Here is a 16894-nt window from a genome sequence, read left to right as displayed (position 1 = left end):
AAGTGCTTCCTCATATTCCCCCACGATCATTTGCCCAAAACTTTCAATCTGTGTCCCCTCGTCTTCGTACTACTTGTTAGTAGGAACAGTTTTACCTTGTCTAACTCATCTATGCCTGTCAGAATCTTGTACACTTCTATTAAATCTCCCCTCAATTTCCTTTGTTCCAAGGAGAACAATCCCAGATTTTCCACTCTAACCTTGCATCTAAAATCTCACATCCCTGGAACCATTCTAGTAAATCTCCTCTGCACCCTCTCAAGAACCCTCACATCCTTCCTGAAGTGTGGTGACCAGACCTGGATGCAATACTCCAGTTGGGACCTAACCAGAGCTTTATAAAGGTTCAGCATAACTTTCCTGCTTTTGTATTCTATACCACTATTTATGAAGCCCAAGATCCCATACACTTCACTAACCATTCTCTCAATATGTCCTACTACCTTCAAAGATCTGTGCACATGTAGCCCAGGTCTCTCTAATCCCACACACTTAGAACTGTGTCATTAAGTATATATTATCTCTCCCTATTCCTTCTGCCAAAATGCATCACCTCACACTTGTCAGTATTAAATTCCATCTGCCACCTCTCTGCCCATTCTGCTATGTCCTGTGGCAGGCAGTTCATATCATCCTCACTGTCTTCCAAGTTCGGTGTCATCAGCAAATTTTGAGATTCTACTCTGTATTCCAAGATCCAAGTCATTTATAGATGGCAACAAAAAAAAAAGTGGTCCCAGCACTGTCCCTTGGGGAACACCACTGTATACCATCCTCCAGTCAGAAAAGCAACTAATTACTACGACTCAATGTTTTCTGTCCTTAAGCTAACTTGTTATCCAATTGCCCACTGACTCTCCTATTCCATGAACCTCAATTTTCTTCACCAGCCTTTTACGTGGTAACTTATCAAATGCTTTCTTAAAATCCATATAAATGACATCCACTGCATTCCCTTCATCAACCTTCTCTGTTACTTCATCAAAAAAATTCAATTTATTTAGTCAAGCATGATCTGCCTTTTACAAATCCATGCTGGCAATCCCTGATTAACTTGAACCTCTAAACGTGCGATGATATTTTCCCTGATTATTGTTTCTAAAACCTTACCCACTACTGATGTTAAACTAACTGACCTGTAGTTACTAGGACTGTCCTTACACCCTTTCTTGAATAAAGGTGTCACATTTGCCACTCTCCAATCCTCTGGCACCTCCCCCATATCCAGGGAAGATTGGAATATTATGGCAAGCCCTTCCGTTATCTCCATCCCCACTTCGTTTAGCAACCCGGGATGCAAGTCATCCGGACCAGGTGACTTATCTACCCGAAACATAGCCAGCCTTTTTAGAACCTCCCCTTCTCAATTTTTATCCTATCCATTGCCTCTACTCTCTCTGTTTCTACTGTTATTTTGTCAGCTTCCATTTCCTTAGTGAACACTGATACAAAGTACTCATTAAGTATAATAGCCTTGCCCTGCGCCTCTAAGCATATAAGTCACTGTTGTTCTCAGACCCTTTCCTCCAGGCTGGCAGGTGATCAACCCACAGGCTTCTGCCTGTGTCACTCTGTAACTTGGCACCAGAAAGTGCACTGTAAGTTCTCCGATTCACCCACTCAAATTTTCTAGGCTTTGTTCAGCATCTTCTCTGATGACAGAGGCAAGGAACTCAACTTGTGAGGATTCATGACTGGAGCCTATGTGTCCCACTTCACAGGCTTTACCAGTGAAATGCCAATGAGCTGCTCACCAAGGTGAGCAATCTTACTCTGGGTACTGTCCACTAGGAATAAACTTTCTTGTAGTGAAATTTGGCAGAAATATTCCAAAGGTGGCTTCATTATTATAGTACTGTACTCTTAAAATGACAGAACCTATACCATACAGCATAAAAAGTCAAAGAATTTATCATTTTAGTTATTCCAAAAACATTTCAATACTTGTGATCTTGAGAAAAGAAACATCTACTCGTCATTATTTCAGAAGGCAGGAAGCAGTATGTATTACCTTTCTGCAGCTTCCCATATTCTTCCAAGAGTCTCTTCTCTGCTTCACTGTTCTGGAGTGAAGACAATGACAATAGCGGTGAAGGAATGGATGGATCCTCCTCGTCACTGAAAGCCTCAGCCACTTCTTCAGGGAACTGAATCTCTTCATCTTGCAGAAGCAGCTGGCTAAAGTTACAAGCCAGTCTAAATAAGTTTTTTGGTCGTGGCCTTCTTTGGTAGATTTGTGATGAACTTTTCTTGGTCAGAGCTTCCACTGAACCCATTCTGCCCGTGTTGAGTTGACTTCCCTTTAGGAAGCAGAATCTGTGCTTGTTTGATTCCACGGCAGCTGGCACTGCGTCTGATCCAGAAGGAGGCCGGCCTTTTGGGGCACAGGATCCAGTGTTCTGATCCACTGACAGAGGCGTCACTGGAGCATTACAGTTGCCATCATCTGAATTAGCAGCACAAGTCACTTTCTGAACATGATTACTCTGAGAACCACCCACAGCTCCTGCAAACCAAGCGAAAGGAAAACTGAATATCAAAGTTTGCAAAACAAACAAATATTATGCTGCCCTGTCTTAAGTGGGACACAACAACTTCCAACCACCTTTAGATTAATCCTGTTTGGCACACCATTTTCTGGGCATCACAATGAGGAGGACCTCTGTCCCCTCTGTCCATGTTACTTTATGACCAGGAGATGCTGAATCACCCTTAGATTTCCCTCTCTTGCTAGGGAAATGTGTTTAACCTTCACAGAGTAACTATCCTCAATGGTTTGGGTCCAGATTAGAGAGCAAAAGCTCAAAGTCTGGGCACATAATGCCATTACACTGTGGCTATTTAATATCTATGAATACACTGGCCTTTATGCCTACCATGACAGCAGTGTGTACCATCTACAACATGCACTGCAGCAACGCACCAAGGCTCCTTAGACAGCACCTTCCAAACCCCAACCTCTACCAACTAGAAGGACAAGGGCAGCAAATGCATGGGAACACCACCACCTGCAAATTCCCCTCCAAGCCACACACCATCCTGACTTGGAACTATATCGCCGTTCCTTCACTGTCGCTGGGTCAAAATCCTGGAACTCCCTTCCTAACAGCACTGTAGGTGTACCTACCTCACATGGTTCATGAGCTCACGAAAGCAGCTCACCACCACCTTCTCAGGGGCAATTAGGGATGGGCAATAAATGCTGGCCTAGCCAGTGACGCCCACATCCCACGAATGAATATTTAAAAAAATGCCACATATTTTCATTTTACAACATGGCAAGAAGCTTTGAGCGGAAGTATTGAGCAGACGGGTTTACAGAAACTCCCTCATTTAAAAACTCATTCAACCGGAAATACGATCGCGGTGAGCTGCATGTTTGTACAGCAAAAAAAAAACTCCTTCAGGTTATCTGGTTGATGAACTTCATCTGGTCAATAGCCACCAGGAGACCGATCCCCAGTGATGCTGTTTTCATGCTTATGTTACCTGGTGGCAGAAAGTTACTGGACGCAAGACGCCTAAAGAAATTAAAGCTAGCTGCTTAAGTATTGTATCTGCTGCAGCCTGCAGAATGGACATGAATTATTGCACTATCAAGACAGGGTAAGAGTCTTGCAGTGCCCTCACTTTAAAGGAGAAAAGGTTTATCAAGAACAATGAAATGTCTGCAGTATTTTGAGTCTCAAGGTGACAGATATTAGTGATTGGGTACAAGGCAGGGGTAAAACTCCCTCTACACTTAACCAACAATGTGGCTTATCCCAGCCTCAGATTGACATTTCCTTCTACATTCATGCAACATTCACACCTATGTTTCTCACGGTTTCTCCAAGTGAGAGTGCCAATTTAGTGAAGCTAGGTTGAGAGTTCTCAAACTCACTCACTTAGGCACTATACTGACAGCATGAAGAGGAGATTTTCATCCCGTTAGTCAGGACAGAGCTCAAGCCCAGGCAGTTGGAAGACAGACAGCCGCTGGGAGAAAGTGCTGTGCATTCTTGGCAACAATTGAGGATTTTACAGTTTCTTCTGCCTTAACAAAGCACTATTTGGACATCAATGTATTCAGCTTCAATAAGTGAGAGGCATTTCATTAAGTCTCAACCTCTACTTACGTTGTCGCAGTACTGCTAATGCTCTGTTCACCTCTGCACGAAGTTCCGATACAGTAGCTCTGTATTTTGGGTCTTTCACCAAACCAGCCTTTATCACATTAGCTGTGTGTGCACTGCATGTGAGCGGGATTTCATCCACTGGAGGATCTTGTGTCACGATCTGTTGGGAGACCAGGAAGTCAGTTGCAATGTGTAATCACACTTTTATCTGTGGGGCAATGACTTCAAAAGCAATTGTTTAATCACAAAGAACAAAGATGAATTGAGAAAACATGCAGTAACAAAAGTTAGGCCCCTCAGAGGGCTGAGTGAAGTTCTCAAGGTTTATTGTGACTATTCTTTGATGTGACGGGAATAACCCAAAGGCATGGTTCCCTGCTTTCCATGGCTACATGGAATGAATCCAGTTTTTGTGTTGGAGAGGGGGAAAGAGAAGGGAAGAGCTTTGGGAGTTCAGTGGTGCTATGCTATTCCTTCAGCTGGCTGCTGCAGCACAAAGAACGATGTCTCAGCTTGACTTGAACCTTGTCTCCATTGTGTTGAAACGTTTGGCCTTTACATCGCATTTCTGCACCCGGATCTCAACCCAGTCAGAAGATCTAGCCTTCGAAAGGGTCATGTATAGATGCTCCAAATAATGTGGCACAGTACACCCTCAACATGAGAACTTTTTCCTTTGTACTCAGTTACTGCAAAGGTATAACTTGGCTACTGCATGATTTTCGACTTAAACTCACCTTAAGGAGCAGTTGATTCGTGGATATATTTTTCCAGGGATGGTGGCCAGTTAACATGTGCAGCATCATACAAGCAACACTCCAGCTATCCGCAGTAACACCAAATTCACGGCCTGCAACTACTTCTGGGGCCATGTGTGTCACCGTACCCAGGCACTGACTACCTATAAGAGGGGGTAGGGAGAAAGACATTTTATTTGCTCACAATTCCATTTGAATCATTCTGAAAATACATACAAATGGGCAGTGTCCAAGTCAGTACAGAAGGATTTATTGGCTGCCTACGTCAGCTTGGGATAAAATAAATACAAATTCCTGCTGATTTAATCAAGCTCTTTGCTAATGGAGTCTATGGCAACTGTCAGCTAAGCCTCGGAAGGAGCCTCCACTCAACTGGACCTACTGAGAGGTGCGGTATGAGGTTCGGAAGGAGCGCCTATCTTGCAATAACTCCTGTACATAATACAGCCATGTTACTCATAATCCAAAACATGGACCCATTGCAGAACTGCTTCCCCCTCATGCCTGCCTCTCTGAAGATATTCTGCTCTGCGCTTCTCAGGGCCTCCCCATCTGCAGCCCACCAGCTGATTGCTGGAACCAGTTAACAAATAGGCACATGATTATCAGGATTGTGGCCCATGGTAAAAGGTTAGTGACTTTGTTTAACCCCAGCCCTGACCCTGTTCTTCTCCAGTTTCTTCCCTATCTCCCCTCACGTCCTCTCCAAGCTCATCTTTTGTAAAGATCCAACCCAGTGTACTCAGTATGTCAGTGTAATTGACTCTTACCATGTGATGCGCTCTTTCCTGCCGATGTTAATTGTGTTGAATGTCCAAAGTCACAGAGGTAAACCTCCAGGCCTCTCTGTGATATCAGCACATTGTCCGCTGAGGAAAGTATAACACAGAGATGGTCAACGTAGGGTAGAACCTTTCAAGGTCAGCAAATTGCTTGCATTGGCGAGTTCAGAAAGAAAGCCCAGTTTCAGCTATTAAAATGTACAACTACATCAAAGAGATTAGAGTAAAGATAATTTTATAATGAGGAGGGATTTTGAATTCGCACACTGGCCAATGACACATCAAAAATACGCCTCCTGACGGAAACCTGAACTAATAATCGTGAAGGGAAACTGAATATGAAGTACAGACCACGTGTGACCTTACCTTTAACATCTCCGTGCACAATTCCATGGGAGTGTAGATGTTCCAGTGCCTCCAGTACATGTCCTGTGTAATGCAGAGTCAGAGCTTCGGGAAGAGGCCCATTATTCACTATTAACTGTGCGACTGATCCACCTAAAACAAGCAAGAAATCTCACAAATGCCATTCCAGGATATGAAGAAAATACCTATAAATTAATTTGCTACACAGTGCTGATGCAATGAGTCTTACACATCGAATGAGTTAATGTTATCAGCTGCTGTTTTATCCAGGTGTTGGACTCTACCAGCCTGCTGAGATTTTCCCCATCATCTTAAGTCCACTTTGGACTAAACTGTGCTCAAATGTGAACACAGCCCAAGAGCCAGACCAGTTGTAGCTATACAAACACGTACTGGACTGTGGATATGATTGATTACATAATGAATCCAGGCAGTCAGAATAATAATCTACAGGTTTTTAAAATTTAAGCGTGACACAATCTAACCAAATGCTGATTTATCTTAGTTTCTCTTCCACTCTTTTTGACCTTGGTGGCATCCTGTACTATGGTCTTTCTACAACAACCTGCATTTATATAGCACCTTTAACATACTAAACTGTCCTAAGGAGCTTCATAGAAGTGTATTCAGACAAAAAAAATTGATACTGAGACAAAGAAGGAGACATTAGGACACGGCCAAAAGCTTGGTCAAAGAGATAGGTTTTGTGGAGCTGCTTAAGGAAGGAGAGAGAGGTGGAGGGTTTCACAATAAAACAAAGCTAATTTTAAAATAATGGTTGTTGTAATATTGAAATTATGCCAGTTAGTAAATACCTTCTCATGTCACATCATATCTCAAAATATTCTCCCATGTCACTCAGGATAGAACAATATTTTATGACTATTTGAATCCAATAATGAGCTTGCTAAAATTGGACACTGGATGAACCTGTATTTTCATAATGTGAGATGAGGTGTATTTATACCAGGGTTTGTTATCTCACCTTGAATCAGTTGCATAAAGAGAGTGATCATTTCCCCCTCCCGTATTCCCCCATATAGTGGAACAATCCGCGGGGAGTTCAACTTGCTCCAGGTCAACAACTCCTGTGGTTGGAAATTACTCACATGAATCTGAAAAAGTAAAAAAGACCAGTCTTAAAAGATGCTCTGGACTAAATGGACAATGCATTCTCAGAATGATTATCTGCATATATGTGAGGTTTATATCAAGGCTGAATCATTAGCCTGAAATCTAAGCCAGAATTCAGTGCAATTAGTGCTATGAGTACTGTTCCGCAAGGTAAGAGCTGATGAGGGATTAACAGTGTTTGGTTGCTAGCTTTATGATGAATCAAACAAGCAACTCTACTCATGTAGACTAGGGTTACAGATAGATGAAATACTGTAAATTGGAAGAGTTGGTGGAGAATTACACTGCCATTACTGCACACAAGACCAGTCTAGGTTTGCTAGATATCAGTTATTTTTCTAAATTCCATGCGTTTTAAATTTTCTCAAAGTTCCTCCACTCTGCCACAAAATCTTTTAAGGTCAAAGGATTCAGCCACACAACCTTGTCCAAGGCTCCTGCAGATACTGTATTGCCAACTGGACAGTAGACATTTCCTTCCTTCCACTGTAAATTGAGTGACACCTTGCTGGGCTCCTAGTACCTCGTCCAATTAGCCATTTTTCATTTGTAAGCCTTGACAGTGAGTACTGGTAGGCTATTTAATTGTGAAAGGTATCACAAGTGAACTCAATCCTGTCTTCACCCAACTTGCACATTTCTACAAGGTGTTGCTGCATCATGATGAGCAGCAGGAACCCAGGCAAATGATCTCTTCCTTAGCCTATGGGCATTTAGCAGAGGCACCCTGGCTAAGTTTCACATAGCACAGACTGGGACCAGATCTGCAGCCCGCTTGGTCTACATGACTAAACTGCACACTGTGTAAACTGAATGAGCTATAATAAGAATTGAACAAATGTTTTCTTTCCACATTGAACTCTAATCAAACAGCATAGGAAAAACAGATATTACAGCTAGTGCTATTGACTCAACTACTGCCTAGATACTGTCCCAAATATAATGCTTCCAGTTGTACAAACCTACCCTTTTAGCAGCACAGGTGAAATCAGTTGAGTGATCCTTTGCCATATACACTTCTCCAAAGGTTCCAACACCCAGACGAGTGGGGATGAGTGACCATTGCAAGTTCTCTTTGTACTCATGATCCACAGGCTTAAGTTTCTAGATAGTAAAAGAGAAGTCCATTTCAGTGCAGGTCTGATTTATGAAAATACAATATTAGCCACAGAAAGCCTCCATGTTTCAAGACTATATGCCTAGAATGTTGACTATGTTTACTGCTAGCGATCATTGCCCCTCTCAATTTCTGCAAGCTACTTTCTTCTCAGAAGCAAGAGCTTACCAGCTGAGTCAAATGCCAGCTTGGTTGAGTTGGTCAGTTTATGTCTTTGAGTCAGAAGTTTGTTTACTGAATCTCGACTCTGGAATTTAAGCACATAACCTAGCCTAACATTTTGGCGCAGTGCTGAGGAATCGTCAGGGGTGCCATCTTTAGGATGAGACATTTAACTGAAGCCCCATCTGTTCCGTTAAATATAAAAAAAATCCCATGGGACTTCACTGAACAGGAATAGAGAGTTCACTGGGTGTCCTAGCCAATATTCATCTCTCAACCAATGCTCCCAAAATAAATTAAATGGTCATTCATTTGATATCTGGTTGTCAAGACCAGTGTGAAAATTGACGATTACATTTAACTACATTTCAAAAGACGTTGGCTGTACAGTAGTTTGGGGCATCCTGGGGATGTGAAAGGTTCGGTATACAAGTCCATCATGGTTTAGTCAGAACCCAAGAGGACGAGTAAATAGCTTGCTTCTGCATCACAGCTAAAGCCATTTAGTAACCAATGATTAGGAGGCAAGTAGATGCTCAGGTTGACAAGTTTATTTGGCTGCTTCCTCAAATGGCTTGGTTGAGAGAACGCAGGAACTTTCAAAGGGAGTCTTTTGATCCATCAAATTGCTCCCATCTCCCTTTCCTCACCCCAATTAAGAGCTTGATACCTGTTTAGCTGGAGGTAGTTAAGAATCAGGGGCGGAACCTGTGCAGAATGGGAGAAGATTTGGCATTCCCTATACTCTAACATCTTAAATGGCAGCAACAAGTCAGACAGGAGTACCAGTATTATAGCAAGATGTAGTGTAATTCAGCACTTTGTATGTATTGTATTCCATACCTCATGTTGAAGGACGCCCTCATTGGTTTCTGGAAGCTTTTCCTTTTGTTTCCATCCCTCTGAGTATTTTGCCCACTGTAGTGAATGAATTGTCAAGAACTTTAAACCTTCAGAGATAACATAGCCCTTCCTAGCATCAACATGGAAGGCAGAGAACTGTGGTGGGGAGGTCTCTTCTGCACTTATCGAATCGGGAATACGTATTCCAGTGTCCCCTCCCTCATCATTGATGTAGAGCATGGCTGCATTATTTTTCAAAAAAAGATCCTGTTTTTTGAGGCAGGTGAATGTCTCATCTGGGTCAACCTGGTTCAGTTCAGGCTGTGACACTGTGCCCACATTTAACTTCCACGCTAAATTCTTTGCAATTTTTGGATAGGCCATATTATGCACAAGACCTCCATTTTTCATGGACGACGAGGGTATGGGTCTGACATTAGACTTCTTCACTCTGTTATTGAAGTGTTCAATATTGAAGTAGATACTCTCAATCTTTTCATCTTCCCAGAATCGGTTCTGCAGGCCCAATCCACAGAACCCATGAGAATCTCTCTCAGCTGCATTGAGGTGAGCCTGTTCGAGTTCACAATGGCTGCTGCCACTGCTGCTGCAAAAATCGGAGGTGCTGTTTTCAGCATCATCTTCCTGCAAATGAAAATATTCAACTTCATTAACGGAGGGATCGAGACCCATTATAAATCTGCAGTAGCGTTACAGACCCGAGAGTGGTATTGGCACAGGCCTGTCATATATACTGACAGGGGGTTAGAGTTGCCAACCCTCAAGGGTTGTCCTGGAGTCTCCAGAAATTAAAAATTAATCTCCCAGATACTGCAACAAGCAATCCTGAAGAGAATTCATAGGGACATTTACTTTTTTCCCATATTCTTTCAACACTTTGGCTAATTAGTTATAAAAATATTGGAGTTCCGAAGAAGGGTCACTGATCCGAAACGTTAACTCTGCTTCTCTTTCCACAGATGTTGCCAGACCTGCTGAGTGATTCCAGCATTTCTTGTCTTTATTTCAGATTTCCAGCATCCGCAGTATTTTGCTTTTATTATAAAAATATTGGAGATGGGGTGGAAAATAGGCTATTTTATTTAATGGTCAAGGATCATTTAATTGGGTAAGAGAGACTGTCTGCTTTCCTGGAGCGGAAAGGGATGTTGTTGCTTGGATAGACATATTGAGCAAACAATGGCAGGAGTGTGGGAGGAGGATTGGTTGGAGGTCGTGATTAAATCACCAGGAAAATGATCAAGTGCACTTGGCGACCCTGCAGAGGGTTTCTTGGTACACCAAGAATTACAAATACCGGATTGTCTCGACATTAACTACAGGCAGTGAGCCCAGGACTTCCCCAGCATATGAAGTCGATGAGCAAACATTCCAAAAATCAGCGAAGCTTTGTAACAGAAAGGGGGTAATTTAATTTTGAAAATCAGGCAGAGATGTGTAGCGGGCCAATTATTGCCCGTTTTACACTACTGGCCAAAGCTAAAATTAGCTCTCCAGTTTTTATCAGAAATAGCCTGGCACATTGGGTTCCAGTGTGAAGGGTAGTTAATTACTAGGAATTTGACAGGTTTGATCCATCATCTGAGCCCGGTAAACCAGCTTCAGCAGGAGGAATGGTGGGAGCACTAAAACTGGCCTTGGTGTCCTGAGGCTAAGGATGAAGTAAAGACATGCTCACTCCAGTGACTCCTGCTAGGATTGCTGGGTGTTATGGAACCAGGATCCACTACGAAGACCCTTAGAACTGAAAATGCCACTGATACATGCACAAAATATGCTTGTTTGGCGCAATACCAGGGGAAGACGGAAATGCCAGGGGACGGGTCACAAACACATGTCACCACCTTTAGGAAGAGGGCAATTGGAAGAGATTGGAATAAGGGAGGAAGGTTTTTTTGAACATAGTACAAATGTGAAGTTAGTAATAAATGTAAGAAGGCTGCATTTTGCTTGCTACTGAATTACTCCAGTGTTGGTTAAACGGCAAATTGGGATCCAGGTTCATTTTAAAAATATGTAATCACAGCTAAAGACCATTGCTGAAGGATATCGAGAAACTGTTGAAAACTAGAACGCAAAGTGAGGATTAGAGAAAGGGTGCCACATACTTGCACAGGTATTGGGGGGCAGCTCTCCTGCTCAGGAGTCTTTGATCGCTTTTGTGAAGCTTTGGTCTTTCTTTTGACCTTATGTTTAGATTTCCTTTTCCCACACTTCCTTCTGGGATGTTTATTGAGTTCACGGTCCTGTTGCAACCGAGGCAGTTGCCCTTCGGCCACCTTTGCCACATTGTTTGGAACACTTTCTAAGTTCAACCTTTCTGCACGGTTACTGAGAAAACAAGAAGATCTGGTCAAAGAAATAACAATTGGTGTGATTACGATTGTGGTTTTCTCACAGAATTCATTTTTAATTTGCTCTACAAACTTAAAAGGTACAACTTCTTCAATTTAATTCTGCTGACGTTTTCATACAAGTTTTTAAACATAATTTTTTTAATGTACATGTTTCATAGATTTGGCTTGTATCCTCTTCAGATTAAAAGGTTAAGGGGTGATCTAATTGATGTATTTGAAATGATAAAATAATTTGATAACACTCTCTCCCAAAAGGCTGTGCATGCTGGGGTCAACTGGAGCTTCCATGACTAAGACTGAAATATTTTTTCTCGGCAACAGATCAAAAGCAGGTGAATGCATGTGAGTTACTGATCTAACATGATCTGACTGAATTGCGGTACAAGCTCGACAGACTGAAAAGCCTACTCTTGTTCCCATGTTCTTCCTCAGCTTCCGCTACGAGGTTCTTTTTTTCAACTTGTGCTACTGGCATGGCCTTCTACCCTTGAACACCAGGCTGGTCTCCGAACCCATGTTACTTTCTGACTCTTTCACCGTCACCAGGCGAATCCCTCAGTAATCGTACATTACTGAGCCATCCCATGGCACATGGCTTTTGTCCCGTTCCTGGCCAGCCCTTCTCCTTCCTTAAGTGCATCATCAAGACAGCTGTTCCTGGATTAGTAGCAGAATGTTTGAAAGCTCCTTACCTGTAACTGTTAGGTGTTGCTATAAACTGCGGCTTCTCACAACTGGGAATGAGCTTCTGGTTCCCCACACCTACAAAAAGACAAATAACCTGTTAAACACTGCACAAAGGCAGCCCACAGCTAGTACTGCTATGGAGTGCCATACTCGTCCAAACCGAAGAAGCTACCCAAACTAAGTTATGTCAATCATGCTGTGCAGGCATCAACTTCATTTTCATTTCTTTAGATGAAAAAGGGGTAGCAATTACTAAGCCAATGATGTATGAAAGGCAATCTAGGGGACGATAAGTCCTCAGTGACCAAATACCTGTTGGTCCAGGGGGTGGGGAGTCTGTGATTTCTCACTGCCTGATGAATTGATGGGTCTGTATTTCCAGTTCCCCTGTCGATTTTTTTTCTCATTGTCCAGGATTTTTCCAAAATGACTTTGGATTTGCATTCAAACCATTCAAACACACAAAACGGAATGAATTCCAATGCTTCCTCTATACTATAGTGCTTCTGTCATAAAGGGAAGCAGTGGGTGATGCCCTTTAACATCAACAGCCCACTCATCAATTGCTGCTATTGTCATAATGACACAATGTTAATGAGAGCTTTGGATTAGTTTCCATTTCTGTTTCAGAAGACCCGCTACAGTTAAATAGTCTTTAATCTTTTGGGAAGAAAAAAAGTCATATTTTAACAGTTTTTAGAGTGTGGCACCCATGAGCATCATTGCAGCATCATGAAAAATGCTGATCTGCCCCATCAGTGACTTCAGTAGAGTTCCACTAACTCTCTGCTCAGTGACTGATGTAATTTAAGCCCAATACAACACTAATACATTTGCTTACCTGTTGCCTGTGCAATGTATGAATATTTGCTTTCATTTTCATCCGTTTCTTGCTTTGCCGTTCCCTCGGTTAAAACTTTCTCCGGGAGGCACATTTTTGTACAGCGCTTGTGTTCACTGATTTCGGACCGCTTGCTCTCCATCTGGCTGATTGGGAGTTCTTGTTGGTCCCTGATGTCTGATTCAGCTGTGTGTCGGGATGAGCGTTTGACTGCCATTTCCTCTATCTGAGCTGGAATGCAGGCAACACAATGGACTTCAGAAAGGAAAAATAAATCAAGGTGAAGTTCACTCTGACCTCTTGGCTTGGCAACTAATCAGATTGACCGGCCAGTTAACAGCTTGTGGCCTCAAGACATAGAATCATACATCACAGAAGGCGGCCATTTGGCCCATCATGCATGTGCCAGCTCTTTGAAAGAGCTATCCAATCAATTCCACTCCCCTGCTCTTGTCCCAGGGCCCTGAAAACTTTTCTCCTTCAAACACACATTGAACTGTCTGTTGAAGATTACGTTTGAATTCACTTCCACCAACCTTTCAGGCTGTGCATTCCAGACCATAATAAGTCTCTGCATAAAAAAAATTTGCATCTCACCTTCTGCCAATTACTATAAATCTGCTCCTTCTAATTACCGACCCTCCTGCCAATGGAAAGTGTTTCTCCTTATTTAATCTAAATCCCTCATAATTTTGAACACCTCTGTTAAATCTCTCCTCAGCCTCTCTGCTCTAAGGAGAACAATCCCAGCTTCTCCAGATAACTGAAGTCTGCATTGTAAGATAATTATACAAAACTGTGAGCAGATATTGTGAGGAGTATGTGAGAGCTCTCTGCATATCTGATTTAATTGCAACAGTTGGCATCATGGCATCTACTTCAAAGCGAGGCCCTAGCAGCAGGCATTTCCACTCCTCCTGCCTCCGCTACCACCCACCCCCCATAAAGCTAAGTCGGCATTGATGCCATGGACCTGGCTCTGGCTGCATTCCCCAGAGGTATCATCACTCTCGTATTCAGAACTGGGTATCGGTCGGAGAGCAAGATGCACTCGGGACACCTGCACTACCTGCCTGGTCCTCGTTGACTCCCTGGCGGTCACCCATTCCCTATCTGCCTGCATAAATGTAAGGTGTGGGGTGACCACATCCAGAAATGTGTTATCCACAAAACTCTCAACTTCATGGATGCCCATGCTCTTCTACGTAGTGCCACTGGATTCTTTACATCCACTTGAGAGGGCAGACTGAGACTCAGTTTAATGTTTCATCTGAAAGACAACACCTCCAACAGTATAGAGCTCCCTTAGCACTGCACTGGAATGTCAGTCTAGATGCTGTGCTCAAGTCTTTAGAGTGGGAGTTTAACACCTTCTTTAAAGTTACAAACAGAATTTTGACAGTGCAAAGATCTCATCCACCGGTATTACCAATAGTGTATGGCACCACATTGCTGCATTTAAGGAGATGCCAGATAAGTGCAACGACGGAGAAAGGAATAGAAGATATGTCGATTGGATGAGATGAAGTAAATAAGTGGAAGGAGGGTTGTATGGAGCATAAACATCAATATAAACCGGTTGGGCCTAATACTGTGCTGTGAATTCTTTGAAGAAGAAATTTCTAGGCTATAACTACTTTCAGACATCTCTACAGTTAGGGATACAACAACTGGGGTTAAGAGTGGGACTGGGCCTAAACACTGGGCCCGCCCTCTACACTTGGTGAGTTTCATCAACCCATTTATAATATTTGAAGCAGTTTCCACTGTCCACGGAGGGATGCAGACTTGCTGCTTTTCAATCTCTTGCTGCTAAACCATTTTAACCAGCATTGCAAGGCCTAGTCCTTAAATTAGTAGATCTGGAGTTGGCTTCAAATATGAACGCGAGTTTTGTGACATGGTCACAAGTTAAGCTGAGGCAAATTCATTCCTAATGAAGCACCCTAATGATAACAGTACATAGAGTGCCAACCTACGGCAACCTGTTGGACACACAAGCTGCCTCACAATATAGATCATCCATTTGTTTCTTATTCTAGGCACTGAAGAAAGACTTGAATTTATACCATGTCTTTCACAATCTCAGGATGTCCCAAAGCACTTTACAACCAATGAAGTCACTGTTGTAATGTAGAAAACCTGGCAGCCAATTTGTGCACAGCAAGCTCCTACAAACAGCAATTAAATAAAGACCAGATCATCTGTTTTGTTGTTGGCTGACAGATAAACGTAGACCACAAGTTAGCATTCGGAGGCAGGTCTACAACATGAATGAGACAGTAGAGTCGAGATGCCAACCCACCACTGGAGATAGTTTTGCTGATGCTTGCCTTTGGCTCTGCCATTTTACTTTAGCCCCAAGTGGCATGGAGTCTCAGTGCATCAATACAGTCCAGCAGTGAAATTTTGACATTGTTTGAAAGTATGAATCTTTTGCCTACAGGCCTTTGAGGAATCGTGTATGCACGAATCCTGTGCACGTGCGGTTCTTCTGGTGCTGCCAAATCCGCCAGTCGTTCAGGCAGGCGAATTTGGCACAGCAGGAATTAGGTTTTCTCCAAGATTCATTTCCACTGGGTAACATGGTTTTAGCAATAACTCAATGAGTTTAGCTGAGCCATACAGACCAGGAACTTGGAAGCCTCAGGCTAGAATCTCAGCCTATACTGAGTCTGCTGTTCTCAGCCAGGGCACCTGTAGAGACACTACAGTTAGCTTCAGCAGTCTTGGTTAGGGAGAGGAGAACACATTAGCTATGGTTCCTGTACCTGATTGCTATCCAACCTAGATTTTAGGGGGAAAATGGGGTGGGTTTGGACTTAGTTGTGATGCACTCTGTGGTAGTCAAATAGCTTGGTGCCACTCACTGTCCTGGCTCACATGAATAATGGCCATTTGGGCAACATACTGTGGGGGTGATGCACAGCTGAAAATCTTGGAACTGTGCAATTAAATTCTAGCGAGACACTACTTCCTTCAGATGAGGGGTAGGTAGAAAATTGGAAAGAAAATCAACAAATGAATGGGTCTATATGGCACAGCAACCGGCCATTCGTCCAAACAGGTTCATACCAGCATTTCTGCTCCACATCTCATCCAATAGGCTGAGCATACTGAACATTGTTTCCACAACCTAATTTGTTACTTTCACACCAAAGAGGTCTCAATTTATCAGTAAACCATTCGCTCCCTACAAGATGTATTTGCTCAGAAAAATTGTAATTTGTTTAAATTTCAATTTTTATTTTGGTAAACATAAGCAATGTCCACGCTGGAAATGGAATATTTTGAGACCCAATGTTGGCATCAGTCACTCCCAGGATTAGTGGACCATAGACCAGATGTTGAGTGAAGCCATTTATCCAAAAAAAAAGGCTGTAACCAAAACCCTACAAGAGCAGCCTATTTGGACAGTGTGAATTATTTCATTTCCCTCACCTTAAGCCAGCTCTGTGGTTTCTCTTAGTGAAACTGGCATCTTAGTACCAATTTGCTTCAAGTTTCTGGCAGTTGCATGCTGTGGGGTTGTGCCAACTCGGAAATGGGCTGAGACTACCTGCACACATTCCACTTAGGAGCCTTTGAGTGGCAGAGAGAGGAGCCTTTTATATCATGTCTGGGCTGGGTACAAACCAGGTCCTAGAAATAAATAATTTCTACAGCAGTCTGCCTGCATCCTCTGAACTTAAGACTGTTTTCACTGGA

The 16894-nt window shown here is 42.8% G+C and overlaps 1 protein-coding gene across 3 annotated transcripts in view; it reads right to left on the bottom strand.

Annotated features, from left to right (window-relative positions):
- map3k14a (mitogen-activated protein kinase kinase kinase 14a) overlaps positions 1-16894 on the bottom strand; it is a 56340-nt gene that overhangs the window by 11235 nt on the left and 28211 nt on the right. The window contains exons 2-12 of one of the 3 annotated variants that reach the window (XM_068013184.1): positions 13187-13441; positions 12351-12420; positions 11410-11650; positions 9281-9925; positions 8125-8262; positions 7010-7139; positions 6025-6156; positions 5647-5745; positions 4856-5019; positions 4119-4278; positions 2012-2506 (exon numbers count right to left, since the gene is read on the bottom strand). In XM_068013184.1, coding sequence (XP_067869285.1) covers positions 2012-2506; positions 4119-4278; positions 4856-5019; positions 5647-5745; positions 6025-6156; positions 7010-7139; positions 8125-8262; positions 9281-9925; positions 11410-11650; positions 12351-12420; positions 13187-13403 — 2491 coding nt within the window. In that variant the 5' untranslated portion in view covers positions 13404-13441. The remainder of the gene's footprint in view (positions 1-2011; positions 2507-4118; positions 4279-4855; positions 5020-5646; positions 5746-6024; positions 6157-7009; positions 7140-8124; positions 8263-9280; positions 9926-11409; positions 11651-12350; positions 12421-13186; positions 13442-16894) is intronic. The other 2 variants (XM_068013183.1, XM_068013185.1) reach the window with 2 other exon arrangements.

The sequence above is a fragment of the Heterodontus francisci genome, chromosome 33 (genome assembly GCF_036365525.1).
Source record: "Heterodontus francisci isolate sHetFra1 chromosome 33, sHetFra1.hap1, whole genome shotgun sequence".
Taxonomy (NCBI): Eukaryota; Metazoa; Chordata; class Chondrichthyes; order Heterodontiformes; family Heterodontidae; genus Heterodontus; species Heterodontus francisci.
The sequence above is the reverse complement of the archived record's forward strand: the minus strand, read 5'-3'. Positions and strand labels throughout refer to the sequence as shown.